The following is a 20110-nucleotide window of genomic DNA, read 5'->3' on the forward strand; positions in this document are numbered from 1 at the left end:
TGGACAGCCGTTTCGTCCTATCATGGGACTCCTCAGCAGTGCGCATCCACGATCCCGCACTCACGAGTTTCGAACCCAGGACCTACCAGTCTCGAGCCGAGGCCCTTAACCGATAGACCACTGAGCCGGCCGGTATCCAACGGTGTTAATGTCTAACTTCAACCAATCCACGATTTTGAGCGACCGTTCACCAATTGCCTTCAGTGAGTTGATATCTTTACAACAGACTTGGTAGAACTCCACTGGTCACTGCTTCCCACTAGAGCTCAAGGGCCTCGGCTCGAGACTGTTAGGTCCTGGGTTCGAAACTCGTGAGTGCGGGATCTTGGATGCGCACTGCTGAGGAGTCCCATAATGGGACGAAACGACCGTCCAGTGCTTCCAGGTTTTCCATGGTGGTCTGGCTTCAATTGACCCATGATTTCAACTATGAAAATACTAAATTCTCCACAAAACCCCCTCTGATCTATAAAGAATAACTGTAGCATATAAATATGTTTATTTAGAGATCATTCTAGCAACATATGAAAATATGATAATAGGGTACATACATTCATTAATGAATATACTTTCATCGGTTATATAAATAAGAAGTAAAAGTGTTACGTATCAATTCATTTAAACATGTCTATGGGAATATGAATCAGAATATAAACGTGGTGTTGATGATAGATTATGTTGACAATGTGAATAAGGAATTCCTGTTGAATTAGTTGTAGACTTATGAGTATTTACATTTTCTGTTGAATTTATCTAAAATGGAAATCATTTATGGAAAATTTTATTAAGACTAAATTTGATAAATTCAATTAGTATTGTTTGTTTGAATCTTCTCATTGATGTTTAGGACTGCAACTGGTCAGTCTCTGACGAGTTCCAAATAGGACGGAACACGCGTCAAACTGGATTCCACTGCTAGTCACTATTCATCGTTGCTTACAATGCTTATGAAATAAGGCTATATCGAGGCAATACGCACAGTATACACATATGGCCAATAAGAGACTGACCATTTTAATCCTAAATAGCAATGAGAAGATTCAAACAAACAATACTAAGTGAGTTTAAACGTCACCCTATTGCACAAGCAAGTGGCTATCAAGACTCAGTAGCTGAGTGGCTAACGCGATGGCGTTTGAAGCGAATAGTGCTGGTTTCGAGTCCCAGAGTGAACATCAACTCTGAGATGCAGGTACATCCAGCTGACGAGTCCCGAACAGGACGAAACGCGCTTTCTGGATTCCACTGCTAGACACTTTCCATCTTTGCTTATAACCTTACTTACTATTAAAATTTTATGGTATACCAAAACTCGAGTCCTTTTTAACAGTTATTTGACAGAAGTTTCTCACGCTTTGTTGAATCGTAATATACATGACAGTATTAACAGTTTTACTAAGTGACCTAACTACACTGCGATTGAAAATTCTTATTATGAGGATTAGAATGGGATATTTAAGTGAACGGTAGTTGCTAACTCTAAAATATATGCTTAAACAACTCAGCAACCCTGTGCAAGTTCATTTTCTAATCTTTCAGTTAACCTACTATGCCCAAGCTAGATATCATACTGACCAGTAAACTTAATTTGGTTAAGTAGAGTTCTTGTAAACATTCTATATTTGATAGATTAACACAAAAGCAATAATTTATGTGTAGTTGTTGAACTATTTTGGATTGGGCACACCTTGAGGAAATCACCTAATTGTGTCACAAGACAACCCCTCACATGGAATCCTGAAGGTCAAAGGAGACGAGAAAGACCAAAGAACACATTACGTCAAGAAATAGAGACAGACATGAGAAGAATGAACAAAAATTGGATAGAACTAGAAAAGAAGGCCCAGGACAGAGTGGGTTGGAGAATGCTGGTCGGCTGCCCATGCTCCATTGGGAGTAACAGGCGTAAGTAAGTAAGTGTTGAACTATTATATGAACTACAGACAACTCTAAAAAGAAAAAGATAAGTGAGAAACGTGAGAAAAAAATAATAAAATAATTTACCTGATTACCGGTTTGATGTCGGTGAACTAAAATATTAACCATAGCTTTAGAACCATTTGGATAATTTCCAGTAGGTATTCCATGCTGTACAGTTTGAGGTTTTGAATATGATGATAATTTATTTGGTTTCATTGTAGAATAAATACGATTTGATGAATTTCTTGAACTTAACATCTTTTTAGCATTTTCTAATGGTGTATGATTTTTTCCATCATGAAAGCTACGGTCAGATTTTTCATGTTTAGAATTTGTAGAGTTTATATTGATTCGATAAGATGTGTCGTGATTTCTGTTTGGGGCTAAATCTTTATTTGGTAACCATTTGTTATCCTGGATTTAATAGAAATAGAAATGATCTCAGAAGTTATTAAAATACAGGAACGTTTTTCATTGAACACAAATATTTCTATGATCAAACTGAGCACATTTTTCAGATGTATCCAGAAATCATAATAACACCCCCTCCTTTCTATTCGATGCTTTCTAATATGATACTGTGAGATAGCGGTGAACACATGCGCCGAATTGAATGAATTCAATGTTATTCTGGTACATTTATTTAGTAAGAAGAGACATACGTATCACGATACATTATCAATTTGGAGACTGCTAGAGTAGTTATTTCTTTGCGGTCTAAGTTTTAGGATCCTTGTAAACTACTGAATATAAACAAGGTTGAAATGTCTATTCATAAGCATCAGTTCTAAAACTTTTTCTATCTCAATAACAGGTTTTCATTGATACTATAATAAGTATCACTCACTGATAAAATTTATTTTTAAAAACGGATTCTTCGGTGCTTAGTGTAAATATTTCAGAAAACAACAAAATCACCTTAAACCAAACTGTTATATCCCGTGGATATGTATGAATGGTAACTTTGAGGACTATTTATGGACCGATGTGATACGTATATTTCCTATTGTATAATTGCTAACTAACTAAAGTATTCATATTCGTATCCCTCTTTATTTTGACCCATAGACCATTACGGTACGATTTACCATTCCTGAGTTATACCCAGTCTATTGATTACTGTCCCCCTATTCACAGCCACATTTGGCCAAATCTTGTACAAATGTTATTTTCTATTCTATGGTACAATGTGATCTGTCTGTTTGGTATATAAACTCAGTATGTTTGAGAATAATGATTCATATATTGGAGAGGCTGTTATTGATTTTCTGGACTTAACTGGCTGGGTTAGACAGAAAACAGGACTGATGAGTACTCAGGACTGCTCATACGAGTTTTGTGTATCATTGCTCTGATCGATAATTCACTCCCCTCTCACTGGCGGGGATCATCACGTCATATATTAAACAGGACACGCATGCACTCAATCGATGTAACACAAACCAAACAGAAAAATGCAACAGTGTATCATCTTTAAAAAGACAAACAATCAAATAAATTGAAAAAAACTATAAAACATTTCGGTTAAGGAACTTTTCAAAGTAGATTTTATCAATTCTATTAAATATTGAAATAATAACACTGTGGTGTGGGTTGCTTATATCCACATAAGTAGTATATGATGATGGTCAGGCATAGAATGTATTTTAGCAGAAGATCGATAAGAAAAGAATAAGAACGAAGCGCAATCGGTATGAAAGTGCATGAACGATGGGATCAGAGAAGATTGACTAATATTTACAGAAGGAACAATCAAGATTGAGACTTTTGATTAATAGTTTGCAAATTAACGATTTAGTGAGATAGTTGAAAGCATGAGTCAATTGAAACTAGACCACCAGGGAAAACCTGGAAGCACTGTTTTATGGCCGTTTCATCCTATTGTGGGACTCCTCAGCAGTGCGCATCCACGACCTCGCCTCTCGAGATTCAAACCCAGGACCTACCATTCTCGCTCCAGAGCACTTAACCGACAGACCACTGAGCCGATATCCGATGGTGTTAATGTCTAACTTCAACCAGTCCATGACAATTTGTAATTTGTGCTTAAATACATTCGATTGTCCCCATTCATGTTCTTGTTCACCACAAAACTACCAAAATAGGCAAAAAAAAGTATGTCAATATTACCTTGTTTACAAGCTTTAATCAAGTTGGAAAAGCAAGTTATTTCCTTGTATAGTCATTTTTGTCAAAACTTATGTTACTTAACAACCTTAGTGGTTTACCAACGTTTTACTGATAAATGATGCTTTTTGTTTAATTTTGTGATACAGTAACATATAGGAAATTCTGTATTCAATTATAATAAAGCAAAATGACATTTGATATAAAGACAATAGAAAGGAAATATATATAGAAACAGTCATTTGTTTTATTAAACAAATAGTATACCATTTGATTTCCATGTTCTAATTCACTTTGATCTGAATTGGATATTTTCTCATCGACCTGATATGATAAACTTTGAATTGTATGTAAATGATGATCATGAGCCTTATACGTTGGTAAGCCAGATAAATTCAATGGATCGTTTTCATTGTAATCACTCTAAAATAAATGAGGTAAAGTTGGTGATAATATAATATGAGGTAAGTTACTTGTAAAAAAAAGTGATTTAAATTAAACACCTATGACAAGCTTTTTGAGCTAACCTGGGAAATTTGTTGACAATGTATAATCCTTATTCGTTTTCCTAGTGATTCATCAAATAATATTGTTTAGGATCAAAAGGGGGTTTTGTGGAGATTTCGGTAATTTTATAGTTGAAACCATGAGTCAATTGAAGCTGGACCACCATGAAAAACCTGGAAGCACTGGACGGCCGTTTCGTCCTATTATGGGACTCCTCAGCAGTGCGCATCCAAGATCCCGCTTTGCGAGATTCGAACCCAGGAACTATCAGTCTCGCCGGCTCAGTGATCTATCAATTAAGCGCTCGCGCACCTCAGCAGAAGTAGGTCTCAATATAAACAAAGGTAAAAGCAAGATTCTCCGATACAACACAGCATGCACCAATCGAATTACACTTGACGAAGAAGCTTTGGAGGATGTGAAAACCTTTACATATCTGGGCAGAATCATTGATGAACATGGTGGATCTGATGCAGATGTAAGTGTGCGTATTGGAAAAGCAAGAGCAGCATATCTACAACAATTGTCAACCAACACCAAAGTCAGAATTTTCAATACAAATGAACTACGAAAGCCATCATCCAGAAGATACAGGTGTTTATTAACAGTTGTCTACGCAAGGTACTTCGAACCCGTTGACCAGACACTATCAGCAACATTCTACTGTGGAAGAGAACAAACCAGATTCCATCTAGCGGATGAAGAACTCCGGAAGAAGTGCTGGAAGTGGATAGGATACACATTGAGGAAAGCACCCAACTGCATCGCAAGGCAAGCCCTCACATGGAATCCTGAAGGCCAAATGGAAAGGGAAGACCAAAGAACACATTACGCCTATAAATGGAGACAGACATGAGAAGAATGAGCAAAGTTTGGATAGAATTAGAAAGAAAGGCTAAGGACAGAGTGGGTTGTAGAATGCTAAGTAAGTAAGCACAGAAGATGTACTAAAAATAAAAAGGTGTACACATCAATAAAATAAACATAAAATACATTCAGTAATATAACTCACATGACGACCTAACCAACGTTCACAGATTTCTGTGGAATGACTAAGTGGTTTTGCACAGTTACTTTTTCGCATCACATTACTATAAGATGGTTCAACATTACGAATTGTATCTCTTGGCCATGCTTCCATAGAATTCTCTCTGTTCTGATCAGAGAACCCAGTATCTTAATAAATACAAACGACAATTGGGACATTTAATTTATTGTATAAGTACAGAAATACTGTAAATATATTTGCTCAGTTTAGGCCAATCTAATGAAACCTCATGGAATATACAGCTTTATTTTTAAGGGAAAACATTTCCTCACATAAGCAAAGATGGATAGTGGCTAGCAGTGTAATCCAGGACGCGCGTCTCATCTTATTTGGGACTCGTCAGCTGAATGTACCTGAATCTCAAAGTTGATGTTCACTCTGGGACTTGAACCCAGTACCTTTCGCCACAAACGCCATCGCGTCATCCACTCAGCTACTGAGTCCCGATAGCCACTTGCCTGTGCGATGGGGTGAAGTTCAAATTCACTTAGTAGCCCGGATTACACTGTTAGCCACTATTCCATCTTTGCTTACAATGCTTGTGAATTTAGGCTATATCGAGGCAATACGCACAGTATGCACATATGCCAATTAGAGACATCAATGAGAAGATTCAAACAAACAATACGCAGTGAATTTTCCCATATAGTTATTCTATGTCTGGTGATGAGGTGAACTTATGTCGATCATTTGTTGCATTTATACACTCAGAGACTTCTAAAATATCTGATAACTAAAAACTAGTCGAGTAAACAACAGAAAAAATACCGACTGGCTTTTATTTCCCAAACTCCGCCTGTAGCTCATCTGGGGGCTAATGCCGGTCCCAAGCCCGGGTAAAGGAGGAGGGTTGGGCATGGGGTTAGCGACTCCATCCCGTAGAAAACCAACTCGCCAAAAAAACGCTAACCAGAAAGAAATTAAAGCTGGTCGGCGGCCTATGCTCGATTGGAAGTAACAGGCGTAAGGAAGGTAAGTAAGGTTTTATTTCGCAGTTTGACTATATTACTTATTAAGGATCGATTGAAAAATGAATCGTTTTACAAAGGGTTGACTAAGTAACTATGCATTATCTAAAAACGAATGAGTTTTAGTAATAACCTTCCCAAGTTCTACTTTGTAATGTTGAGTTGTGATGTAAAAACTATGCTGATGTCCTGGATAAAAACTTGCCAATCTCTCTTGGTGGTAGAATTATACAATATATCGAGTCAGAATAAGTTACATAAACTATGCTTCAGTATTGAACTTATTGACGAGGTATAAGCTGGATGGATCTTATTACGAAGAGTTTGTTTATATGAGAAAACAGTTATTCTACTAATAAGGAGATGGATCTTTCCTTTTCACTTTATTCAATGGTAGAAACAACAGTATGGGAATAACTTGAAACTACAAATATTGTCCAGAATATTTCCAGGGTAAAGTAAACTTTGTAAATAAAGAAACATCCACAAAATAAACTATAAAAACTATATTCCGTCTATCTAAGACTTACTTCATCATTTGTAGCATAAATTACGAAACACAGAATATTGGCCAAAACAAAACTACAGCACAATGCTTAAGTGCGCTCGCGGACACACGAATACATCTAGGTACCATCAACTGCACTAGAACGCACACACACACACAAACAAGCAAGCGAAGCAACAAAGACTGTCAACCTATTCAATACTTACTATAACCATTTGTATGTTGCAGCATTAAGGCTAAAACATTTGTATACTCACTACTTTGATGAGTGGCTTGTACAATATGATCAGATTGTATATTGAAAATCATCTCATTTGATTGATTATGAATAGTTCTATCGAAATGATAACCATTTGATTTGTTCGATGTCAGCTGAGCTAATTCCAAATGATCATTTGTATAATCATTTTTGTTTAAAATTTGTGAATCAACATTCAATTTTTTATTTAGAAATTCTTTATTTAAATTTGGTAAAGTTTCATTGAATACAGCCATGGTTTCCATATTTAATGCACAAACACCACGCATTAATGCTGTTTTTAATGCAGCTTGTTCATTGGCTTGTTTAGCTTTCATTGATTCTAATTCACTTTGACTAATTTTTAAATCAGCCTCTAGCTAGGTATTTTTTAAGGCAGAAATACATATAATAGCAAATTAATTAGTAGAATTTTAAAACATTTATTTATTTGAACACATAAATATTGGTACAAGGAAGCACCAGATACATATTCGCCACACAAATCTCATTTGATTTGTTTGAGGGCTGTGATACTGCACAGGTGCCCAAACTGAAGCAGGTGGTTTTCTCAGTGGGCCACACCCGGAGCCTTTGACCTGAAAGCCTGACTCATAAGGCAATGGAACATCGTAAGGAGATGCTGTCCCATGATAGCCGGTGACCAGCGATTGATTCATATACCATTTGTTCCCTCAGGATACTGGAGCCCATGTGCACCATTGGTTTGGAATCAGGGTTTTCCAACTTCCCTAGGTGGGCTATCCGTATCCGCCAATCCGGTTAAATCGCCGGACATTCGCTTTTCGTCCTCTCAATTTCGTAAACAACACCCGTGGTGCGAGAAGGCAGTGAGTAAGACTTACCTGGCAGAGGCTATATACGTGTGGCCATATGAGAGCATTTCGGAGGGAGAGCAGATAACTAACAGATAACTACCTTAGAATTATTGTAAATGTGATCTTTATATATATTACTGTTAAGAGAATGGTCATTTAAACTATATCTTATTATTGGATAATCACAACTGTAGACCATCTATCCCCAAATGCAATAGTAGGGCGAGAGTGGAAAGAGTCCGCTCTCAATCTCGAAATGCTCTCACATGGCCAGAGAAGTTCTACTCACTGCCTTCTCGTGGCATTACTGTTGTTTACGAAATTGAGAGGACGAAAAGCGAATGTCTGGCGCTTTAACAGGGTTGGTGGACATGGAAAGTTCACCTAGGTGAGTTGAAAAACCCTCATTCCAAACCAATGGTGCATATGGGCTCCAGTATCGTGAGGGAACAAATGGCGTATGAACCAATCGTTGGTTACCGACTACCATGGGACTGTATCTCCTCACGATACTCCACTACCTTGTGGATCAGACCTTTAGGTCAAAAGCTCTAGGTGTGGCCCCCTAAGAAAACCACCTGCTTCAGTTTGGGCACCTGGGCAGTATCACAGCCCTCAAACAAATCAAATGAGATTTGTGTGGCGCATATATATCTGGTTGTCCTTTGTACCAATATTTATATGTTCAAATAAATAAATAAATAAGAAAAAAATCGCAAACAAAAACTTATATCCACATACGATCAATGTAAACCAATAAAACTATATAATAACTGTAAGTGTAAAGTAGTCTACCGCAACCGAAATGTATATAAAGATGCCACATAATTAATAAGTATGCTCCAATCAACAGTGTAATACTGAATTTATAAAAAAGAAAAACAACATTAGATAGATTGTATTATTGTCAATTGAACATTGACGGTTGTTCAATTATATAAAACTCAAAAGGAAATTAGTGTAAATCAATAAGAGAGATGAGTTAATGAATCTTTATTATTTCTGCCTTAAGTATAGTTATTGTTATATCCTAGTGAAGATATAAGTACAGGTAACTTCCGGGACTTATTAATGGACTATTATTCTATATATATTCTTACTGTCCAACTATTAAGCAATTAGATTGTGAATTTATATATTCATCTTATTATAAGCTTCATTTTGACTTATGGATTATTATTATACGAAATACTGTCCCTAAATTGTATTCAGTTTATTGATTACCGTCTCCTACGTTCTCAGCCACATTTGGCTTGATCTTGTACAAATATTACTTTCTATTTTATGGTGGGATGTGGTCTGTCTGTCTGGTATATAAACCGAATGTGCTTGAAATAAATGATTCTCATAGCAGAAGCTGTTGTCGGTGTTCTGGACTCAATTGGAAGAGCTCGGCGGACAGGGGACCAATAAGAATGCTAGACTACTTATCCTGGTTGAACGTCATTGATTTGTCACAGTGTTAAGATCGGGAAAGTCATATTTCGATTGTTAAATAAATCACGTCATAACGAATTGGATACGTCCTTTCTCTATATAAAGTCATAACAGTTATGGTTTAATGAAATGAAAACCATCAAGTTTACTAGTATAAACTAAATAAGATTATAGATCTATTCATTATTTACTTGAAGAATTTTTTGATTTAATTCTTGTTTAATTTTTATACATTCAGATTGAGCTTCTAATGTAAGTCGACGAAAATTTCTTTGTTTCCATGAATATTCCATAAATTGTTTCCATCCAATAATGGCTTGTTTTAAAATAGTTTGTTTATAATAACGATCAGCAAGTTTAATACAAAATGACTAAATTATGAAATTGAAAGAAAAATCAACATGGATAGGATGATAATTTTTATTTTATTTTATCAAGATATAAAATGTTATAGTTGAAATCATAAATCAATTGAAGCTAGAACACTATGGAAAACCTGGAAGCACTGCTTGACGGCCATTTCATCCTATTGTGGGAATCCTCAGCAGTGCGCATCCACGACCTCGCCTCGCGAGCGAGATTCGAACCCAGGATCTATCAGTCTCACGCGCGAGCGTTTAACCTCTAGACTAGTGAGCCAGCATCCAATGGTGTTAATGTCTAACTTCAACCAATCCACGAAGTTGAGCAACCGATCACGAATTGTCTTCAGTGAGTTGATATCTCACAACAGATCTGGTTGAACTCCACTGGTCACTGCTTCTCACTAGAACTCCAGGAAATACCTCATGGAGCCAGTCACTAGTGAGCATATGATAATGATCATATAAAATGTTGTTCACTATCATATTTTCAAATACCTGAATAAATTATCAATTTAAATATACCAAAATACGTCAATTTTTTTTCTAGCATTTCACTAAATTCCTTTTTTTGAAAAAGTGATTATAAAGGTTAAATTCATTGGGTATTGTTTACTTGTATCTTCCCATTGTTGTTTGGGACTGAAATTGATCAGTCTCTTATTGGTATATATGCATCCTGTGCGGATTGCCTCGATATTATCTTAAGTCACAAATTTTATAAGCAAATTTAGATGGTGGCTAACAGCTGAGTCCCAAATAGAATGAAACGCTCATCCTGGATTCCGCTGCTAGCTACCACTCATATTTACTTATAAAGACAATGAATTATGTTTATGTTTTCATAAAACAACATAGAAAATGAAGATATATTTTGTGGACAAAAATTTAAATATCTGAATAGAGCCTTTGTATGATATGGCATTTGTGACAATCTTGATTATTAACAAAACTAGATAAAATTAAATTACTAATAACATAAAAATTTTCGCGAGGCGGGATCATGGATGAGGAGTCCCATAGTAGGACGAAACGGCCGTCCAGCAGTGCTTCCAGGTTTTCCATGGTGGGGCTCGTCAGCTGGATGTACCTGGATCTCAGAGTTGATGTTCACTCTTGGACTCGAACCCAGTATCGTTCGCTTAAACGCAGGCACATCCAGCTGACGAGTCCCAAATAGGACGGAACGCACGTGCTGGATTCAACTGCTAGCCATTATCCATCTTTGCTTATAAATAAAATAATATATATTGAGTATAAGATGTCCTAGAAATAGCTAACTGACATTTTAGTACAAGACTTTCAAATGGAAATCAAACATATATTTTGAGTCAAATCAAAATATTAACTTCTAATGAAACACTTGGAATATGATAAACTCAAAGTCAAAATATATGCTGTTGTCGTTGTTATCAATTAGATTAGAAGACAATAGATGAAATCTAACTTGAAATGTTGTTGCTTATGTGAATATACTCATACGAGTTAACAAGAAGCGTACACTAATGCTCAGCAACAACAAAAAAACAACCAACAATCGATTAAACTACTTTGAATATAAAATGTTTTTGTTGTATTTAGAGCTTTGGTTCTTACTATGCCGCGTACTACTAGACTACTTGAACGACAGAACCCGCAATATCGCAAAAGAGAAGACAGAAGATTAGTAAGTAGGAAGTTATTCCCCAAAACAGTGTCAAAATATAGTACAAAAATCTCATGTATTTATAGTTTTTGACTGAGAGTAAATCATTTCAGACAACCAATAGGCATAGAGGGGTCATTCTTATCCATCCAATGGGGAAGCTACACATCGACATTCTAGAATATTCCCCCTAGCAGTGATTGGATGGAATGTCTGCGGCTCTTTCTGGGCTTCTTAAGGCTTCCTAGAGTTTACCAACGAGCCGTCCTTACAGTTTCATTACATAATAAGTTTGTAATTTAATTACGCCGGGAGATTAAAGGGGATATGAAAAGGATGAATAACAACTGGAAAGAACTGGAAAGGATTACCCCGGGGCAGAGTTGGATGGAGAATGCTGGTGAGTGGCCTATGCTCCTCCACGAGGGGTAACAGGCGTAAGTAAGTAAAATTACAAAAAAAAGAAAGAAACTATACTTACTTTTCGTTTAGCATTTTCCTTTTTCAAATTTATTTCCATTTGAATTTTTAATTTATTAATATTATTTGTTAAATCACAGATCATTTGTTCTTTACGTGCTATTGTACCTTCATGATTACGTGCAAGATCTCTTAAACTAATCACTTGTTCATGAAGTTTAATCATATCAGTTTTTATACTGAAAATTAATAATATTAAGTTTGAATTAATTTATTAGTTTTTCTTTTAAAAAAGTTGCTATTTTAGAAAACAATTCACAATATATATCAGAAGGGGTTTTGTGGAGATTTCAGTATTTTTCATAGTTGAAATCATGAGTTAATTGAAGCTATAACACCGTCGAAGACCCGGAAGCATTGGACAACCGTTTCATCCTACTGTGGGACTCCACAACAGTGCGCATCCACGACCCCGCATCGCGAGATTCGAACACAGGACCTACCAGTCTCACGTGCGAGCGCTTAACCACTAGACCACTGAGCCGGCCGGCATCCGATGTTGTTAATGTCTAACTTCAAACAATTCACGAAGTTGAGCGACCATTCACCAATGTCTTCAGTGAGTTTGTTTGTCACTTTACTTGTTTTTGTCACTTGTCTAAGAATTAGACTATTATATTATTTCTAATCACAATTTCTCAATGCATTTGATTCGATCTCCTTCTTTGATATTGTTCTCTTTAAAATATTAAAAAATTCCCATATTTTAAGTTAGAACAACTTATATGAGTATAAAACATCGGTTTCAATTAGATATTCATCAGGCTTTACTTTAAGTCTTGACTTACTTCTTATATTGGGAACTATTGTTATTTTTATCATTACTAGTGTGGTGTGGTTTACTTTTATCCTTATAAGTAGTATATGGTGATGGTCAGACATAGAATGTATTTTGGCAGAAGATCGATAAGGAAAGAACAGGAATGCATGAACAATGAAATCAGAGAAGACGGACTGATATTTACAGAAGGAACAGTTCAGATTGAGACAATGGATTGTTATTTTGTAAATTAACTGTTTACTGTATGATTATCAGAATTTAGTGAGATAGTTTGTAATTTGTGCTTAAATACATTCGATTGTCCCCAATCGTGTTCTTTTGCACTATGCTAGCACATTTGTTATCAGACTATTGGTTTATACCTTTCACTTATTTACTCATATAATCCATTTTATTGGTATCATCGACTGATAAGCAGCATGAATTAGTTTCATATTTCCATATACGTGTGTCAACCTGATGAAGATTTGGATGAAAACAATGTTTCTGGCTGAGTTTTTGATTTATCGTTGTTTGTTACAGTCATGTAAAAGAAAAGAAAGGTATCTATGACACAGCTATTTATAACATAAAACATTGAAAAACAGTTTAATTGTATTACCGTTTCAGTTCAGCTGAAAAAAGATTTTTTACAGATGACATAATTTCTTCCTGAACTGATTGATAATGTGCCTGTAAACAATAAAAGAAGGTTTTGTAAATTCATCTGCCTGTCAGAATCTGACTTCATATATATATTTAAAGAGAGGGAGACTAAGTTTAACCTCAAAGTTACAAATATTACCTCTACCTAAAATAAAAGACAACTATATAAAATCATGAGTCAATTGATGCTAGACTACCATGGAAAACGTGAAAGCACTGGACGGCCGTTTCGTCCTATTATGGGACTCCCCAGCAGTGCGTATCCACGATCCCACACTCGCGAGATTCGAACCCAGGACCTATCAGTCTCGCGCCAGAGCACTTAACCGATAGATTACTGAACTGGCCGGCATCCAATGGTGTTATTGTCTAACTTCAACCAATCCACGATGTTTGATCAACCGTTCACCAATTGTCTTCAGTGAGTTGATATCTCTACAACAGACTTGGTTGAACTCCACTGGTCACTGCTTCCTACTATAACTCAAGGAAATATCCCTTACAGTCAGTCACTGTGCTTATAGGTTTTCCATGGTGGTTTAGCTTCAATTAACTCATGATTTCAACAATGAAAATACTGAAATATCAACAAAACCCCTTCTGAACTATATAAAAGCCAACAAAATGTACACCTCGTGTTTTCTAGAGAAATAAACAACTGTAAATCCGCATGAAATGCAAATAATACACACCACATATATTTTAAACTCACTAGTGATAAAACTTCAGCTGAACTAAAGAAGTGGTAAAACTGTATAGTTTAGGGATGGAATAGGAAAAACCTTGGTAGTAAAAGTCACTTCAAATTAAAAAGTTCTCTAAAGTCTAGGGCATTCAGGAAAGCCAATAATGAATATTTTGATATGATATACTATATACACGAAGTATTTGCTACATTTTTAAAAGTACACTTTTTATTCTTTTGTCTATTGTATCGAAATGTAAGTATGCTTTGTTGTATTCAGAGCGATTCAGACATAGTCGTATTTGTAGTGTTGAAAGTTAATCTTTTATAATTTCCCAATTAATTTGAACAATATTTAAAGCGTTACCTAGTAAAACTGCAAATATTTAATACGGTATATACTATCACAGCTCACGATGTTCATGCAAAATAGTACATTTATAAGTAACATAGAAACACACTTAGTATTGTTTGTTTGAGTCTTCCCATTGATGTTTTTTAGGACTGCAACTGGTCAGTCTCTAATTGGTATATGTGCATGCTGTGTGTATTGCCTCGATATAGCCTAAGGTCACAAGCATGGTAAGCAAAGATGGATAGTGGCTAGCAGTGGAATCCAGGATGCGCGTTTGAAGCGAAAGGTACTGGGTTCGAGTCCCAGAGTGAACATCAACTCTGAGATGCATATACATCTAGCTGACGAGTCCCAAACAGGACTAAAACGCGGTTTCTAGATTCCACTGCCAGCCACTATCCATCTTCGCTTAACATAGAAATAATTACTTGTTATTTACTCATTTCAAATGTAAACAAATAGAAACTCTGTTTTATATCCAACTACAATAAACTGGTTTTGACTGTGTTTAAATTTAAAACTAGGATATTTTGCAGATTGAATTAACTGGGTTTTTCAAATGGCCAAGTAAACTTACCGAAAAGTTACTAAAATATCAAATCGTAATGATAAAACCTCTGAGAAATAAATTCAGAAACTGTTATATTCTAGTGAAGACATAAGTACAGGTAACTTTAAGGATCTATTAGTTGACCATCATTCTACATATATATTCCTATTGTGTAACTACACAGTGATTAGATTGTATGTATCTGTATTCATATTATTTTAAGCTTCATTTCGACCTACAGATCATTATTATACTATTTACTCTTCCCAAGTTATGTTTAGTTTATTAATTACCGTCTCCCACGTTCACAGTCACATTTGGCTTAATCTTGTACAAATATTATTTCCTTTTTCATGGTGTGATGCTGTCTGTCTGTCTGGCAAATAAACCAAGTCGCATAGCAGAAGCTGTAATTGATGTTCTGGACTCAACTGGAAGGGCTAGGCGGATAAAGGGCCAATAAGGACGCTAGGTTGCTTATACCGGTCGAACGTTACAGGTTTAGCATAGTAATGAGATTGGATAAATCATATTTTGATTGGTGAACAAATCACAGGATAAAACGTCAGGCATAAAATCACAACAAATTGGCGACGGCCTTTTTAAATTCATAACAGAAACTTTCCAGCATCAACCAAAGTAAATTCATCTATAAAACTGAAGCCAACCCGTGATTATGACTACGAAGTCTGCATAAGATATGTGCTCTATCTATAAACCAAGAGTGATATTTTCTCTAAGTGAAGAATACGAAAACATTATACCTGACATAATATTAAAAATCATTTACACCTTAGTTTGAGATTACAAGCTGATAAACGGAAAGATGTTTCATTAAACTGATACATGACGTAGCAAATTTTAAAAATCATAAGACAAAATTAAGTCATTCGGTACAAAATAGTTGTATTTATATAACAATTTCTAGTAATCATAGCCTCAAAATAACTGTGCAAAAATATAGTAAGATCAAACTATAAAATCATTGACAAAATAGCTTTTTGTAGGCTTTTATTAGCTTAGCGATCATATAAAAATGAGAATAGTGGAGAATCGTGCTCCTGTTAGTAGTTACCGAACCATTTTGTCACTGATTTGACAAAGTTAGGTGAAGCTATGTACAAAGATTTTCCATATTTTGTAAATCCTAAAAAATATGCGGAATATCTTACGAACACCAAAAACCTGTGCCATTGATACAACTTTGAAGGTTTGCCACACTCTAAATATTTATCTAGAACCGTTTCAAAGAATATTCATTTATGCATCATAAACTAACATACATGTAAAAAATCAACATGCATCTATGTTTATCGAAAAAAGAAATGCTAATTGAATGGATTGAGAGCTCCTAACATAGGGTATATGTTTATATTATAAAACTTACTAGCAAAACAAGACTATCAAATCACAGGACATTTTGAAATAAATTCTAAAAAAATAAATAATCTGCAGAAGACAATCAAGTTTTTAACGATAAATTGCTTGATATTCAAGGAATTATGATGAGAGGGTGTAACTGCTCTTTTGCTGATTTTGAATTTTATCGCGAAAGATTTTCAGTCATCAACTTCTACTGTGCCTTACCTCGGGTATATTTCGCTCTGGTTGTCTGAAAAGTTACTAACGCAGTCATTTTAAAGACCATTATAGATCTGGGTAATGGAATGATTAGATATAAAACCCTTCACTCTTCACAACCAGCATAAGGTTTATAAATTTGTAGACAAGTGTATTCACTACTCAAACATATAACCCTAGACTCTACAATACATATTTAACGGCCGTTCTGAATACGAGCAGCAATATAAAAACATTTGTAATCGAACATGTATCATCAAGTCTTTCTACGGTAGCCGGGCTATAAAAAAAGGTAGGTGTTTTACTCCTTAATTATAAATATCAAAGCGATCAGACCACATGATTAGAGAAACTCCGTTATTATTATTGATATACAACCAATCATTCTATATAGATAAAATGTCCTGTTATACAATTATTTAAGATGTGATGTTAGTGTATAATACGTCATCAATATTATTACCGTCATAATTGTAAACTGATAATCATACTGGTAACGACCGACATTGGATCTATTAAATGAATGGATTATTTGAGGAACTAAAACCACTGTAATGAGAACTGAACTTTATAAGCAACATTTAACTTTTTATTTCCCTTAAATTGTGATCGGTAACTACCTGGACAGTAAGCGTTTGTACGTTTTAACCCTTTCGAAATCGGTTTTATTATCATAAAACCACTGGAAAAAGATTTTGACTTGAAGTTCCATAAGTGTGCGGAATTGATTACTAAAAGAACTGAAGCGAAGTTTGAGCTTCACAAAAGTATCGCCACCAGGGAGCTGATTCGGGACATTTAGTAACAGTACCACAGAAAGCTATAATCACAATGTTTTGTTTCATTATCATCTAAGGTTATCGTATTGATCAATTCTTATAAACTAAATTTTAGAAAACTTCAAATTCTATGGAAATTAGCAGTAGACATCTTTCCATTTATCTTAAACATATTTTAACCCCACTTCTTATCTAGTTCCATCTCATAATGAACATCACTAAAATGTAAACAAAGTAGTGAATTATTTCATAATTCATTAGTTAAAGGCTTCCCCGAATAAGATAATTAGTTTGTAGTTTCAACAACTAAAACCAGCCTTCATGCTTAGTTGAAAAAATAACTCACAGTTAAATTTTCTTTAAGTTTTGATGCGGCATGATCATAAATTGTATTTATATCACTTAGTTTAGTGTTAGAAAAGAGATTTTCATGTTTTATCTTGTCAAGATCAATCAGTTCATGGGAATAATCACATATTCCTGTCGTACACTGTTTGGAATGTAAATACGTCGAATCAAGACGTCCATTAGATTCACCGCTAATTTGTGTCTCATCATTCTGCGGTGTTTTATTTCTGCTACTACTATCGAATTCTGTAAACCGTGGAGAAAAATCAGTGAAAATAAACAGCACTTTATAAAAACATAATGAAAATATTAATGAATGATTAATTGCTATTTCTTTTGTGTAATATAAGACGTTTGTGATAATTTCAGACTTCTCAACCAAACACCGCATCTGTAGTCCGTGAACTGTTGCGTTATCTCAAAAACACTTTGTTAAGTTATTTTTCAAGCGAAACTTTCTTGTCGTTAACATTACTACTGAACATGTAAAACTAGGAGATATGTATTATGTGAACTGCAATAGTCCAAACTGGTTGAAGTTCATAATCTGATACTGATATGCACTCTACAACTAATTTGACCATTTAATGTTTTGGTAACCATCTATCGCCAGCGACTTTGTAGTTTACTCTGCCTCTCAATGACAACTTAACAAATCTCTCTGAAGGGACGAGATAAATACTTATAAACAATACAAATGGTCATTAATTCTACTTGTTTGAGCACTGTAAAAAGTGAGTACATTTTAAAACATTAGGATTTAATCACTAACTAATCATCTAAGCTTGAAATGAACAATTTAACTTTGACTTCTATTGTTATTTTTCATAAACAATCCACTAGTCGTATACATGTTATCAAGGCAAAATGCTTAGAAAACCATATTATCAATGACATCAGATTCCGCTATATATCGTTACTGATAGCCAATATTCTGTGTAAAACAAAAACAACAAGACATAGGCTCCAACAGCATCTACTATTTTCATATAGTCAATACAATTAACACCTGGATATTGACACCACACATATTTTCTCTCTCTACCCATTAACTGCCTCCATATATAGATTCCTACCTTCCGCATCTAATCAAACATATTATTCTTATCGAGAAACATGCATCGAATCACTTTCTTTGGGACTCTTCTACATTTTATAGAGTTGTTACCTCACCCGGTTTTTGTGCTGTAGGGTCGGTGAAATGTCACTGAATATCGAACAGATCATCGATCCCTGTCATGGTCAAGGATAGTCAACGCGCATCAATCAATTACACGCCATGGACTGGCCCACGCGGCAGTGGTTGTTCTTTCACTTCTGTAATTTTGTGGTTGTACCTTAACTAATATATTCTTGTAATAACGTCTTTTGTGTTGTACAGTCTCCATAGCGTCCATGATCCTTTGATGCGTCGATGGTTCAATCCACGTAAGGGCTGGTCGCGAGGTTGACTTCAGCGTTAGTTGGTTCGTCACCATTCTCGTCTAACTCTAGTAGGCCCCCAATCATTTTTTCATAGACCATCAACGCAGATGGTCTACAGTGCCATTCCTGACAAAAAATCGCTAGCCAACCGCTGTTGTTTATCAAAACATTCATGATAACTCTTAATACAATAGGGCTGTCGAATTATCAGAAGCTTACAGCTAGTCGTAGACAAATAACTTTTTGAAGGTCAAAACACTAGCACTTCGTACTACTATATACAAATTTAAGTGACTTGTATAACTTATTCAGCATCTGACTATCTTAAAAGAGATATATGAAAATGAAACTCAAGAGAGATCCTTACGGGATCATCAGATGATATAAAGTTATAGGATAATGCAAGGAACTTGATTTATTGAAAACACATTCAAAAGTTCTAGAGAGAGAGACAGTGACCAGCAAACCACCTGGATGATATTCGTTTGTGTTTGATGAGTCATTTGAGTATGAGAAAGTATCATTTATTTCAGAACCGCGACCTTCAGATAACATCAGGAATTTCAAATGTGCGATTGTTTGTGTTTACATAATGATAATGCGCAAAACAACTCCATAAAATTCATTTCATACTTGAGAATAAAACGTTCATATCTGTTTTGAATCGTGTGATTTGAAGACAAAAATTTAATAATACATAGTAATACTGAAATCTTGCATTTAAATCTTCCTATTATATTGAATCGTCACTATCTATGTATGATCTGCAATCGACGGGGAAGAAGACACACCCATCTTTGAACATTCATAAATATATATACCTTATAAGAGAGTGAAATCGGTGCATAAATTTATAATTTTCGTAATCACAATAAAATACAA

The 20110-nt window shown here is 35.2% G+C and overlaps 1 protein-coding gene and 1 non-coding gene across 2 annotated transcripts; both read right to left on the bottom strand.

The window, feature by feature from the left end:
- Positions 1-618: 618 nt before the first annotated feature.
- Smp_132550 (putative rhoptry protein) lies at positions 619-19783 on the bottom strand (the record flags this gene model as incomplete). The annotated part of the gene is made up of 10 exons (XM_018799734.1): positions 619-753; positions 2005-2334; positions 4315-4470; positions 5567-5730; positions 7285-7696; positions 9784-9963; positions 12081-12258; positions 13462-13532; positions 17802-18088; positions 19699-19783. 10 exons carry the CDS (start codon positions 19781-19783, stop codon positions 619-621), a joined length of 1998 nt encoding a protein of 665 aa, XP_018651493.1.
- Smp_tRNA_00478_Gln_TTG.1.1 lies at positions 5976-6042 on the bottom strand. The gene has a single exon. It is a non-coding gene (tRNA).
- Positions 19784-20110: the final 327 nt, after the last annotated feature.

The sequence above is a fragment of the Schistosoma mansoni genome, chromosome 3 (genome assembly GCF_000237925.1).
Source record: "Schistosoma mansoni strain Puerto Rico chromosome 3, complete genome".
Classification (NCBI taxonomy): domain Eukaryota; kingdom Metazoa; phylum Platyhelminthes; class Trematoda; order Strigeidida; family Schistosomatidae; genus Schistosoma; species Schistosoma mansoni.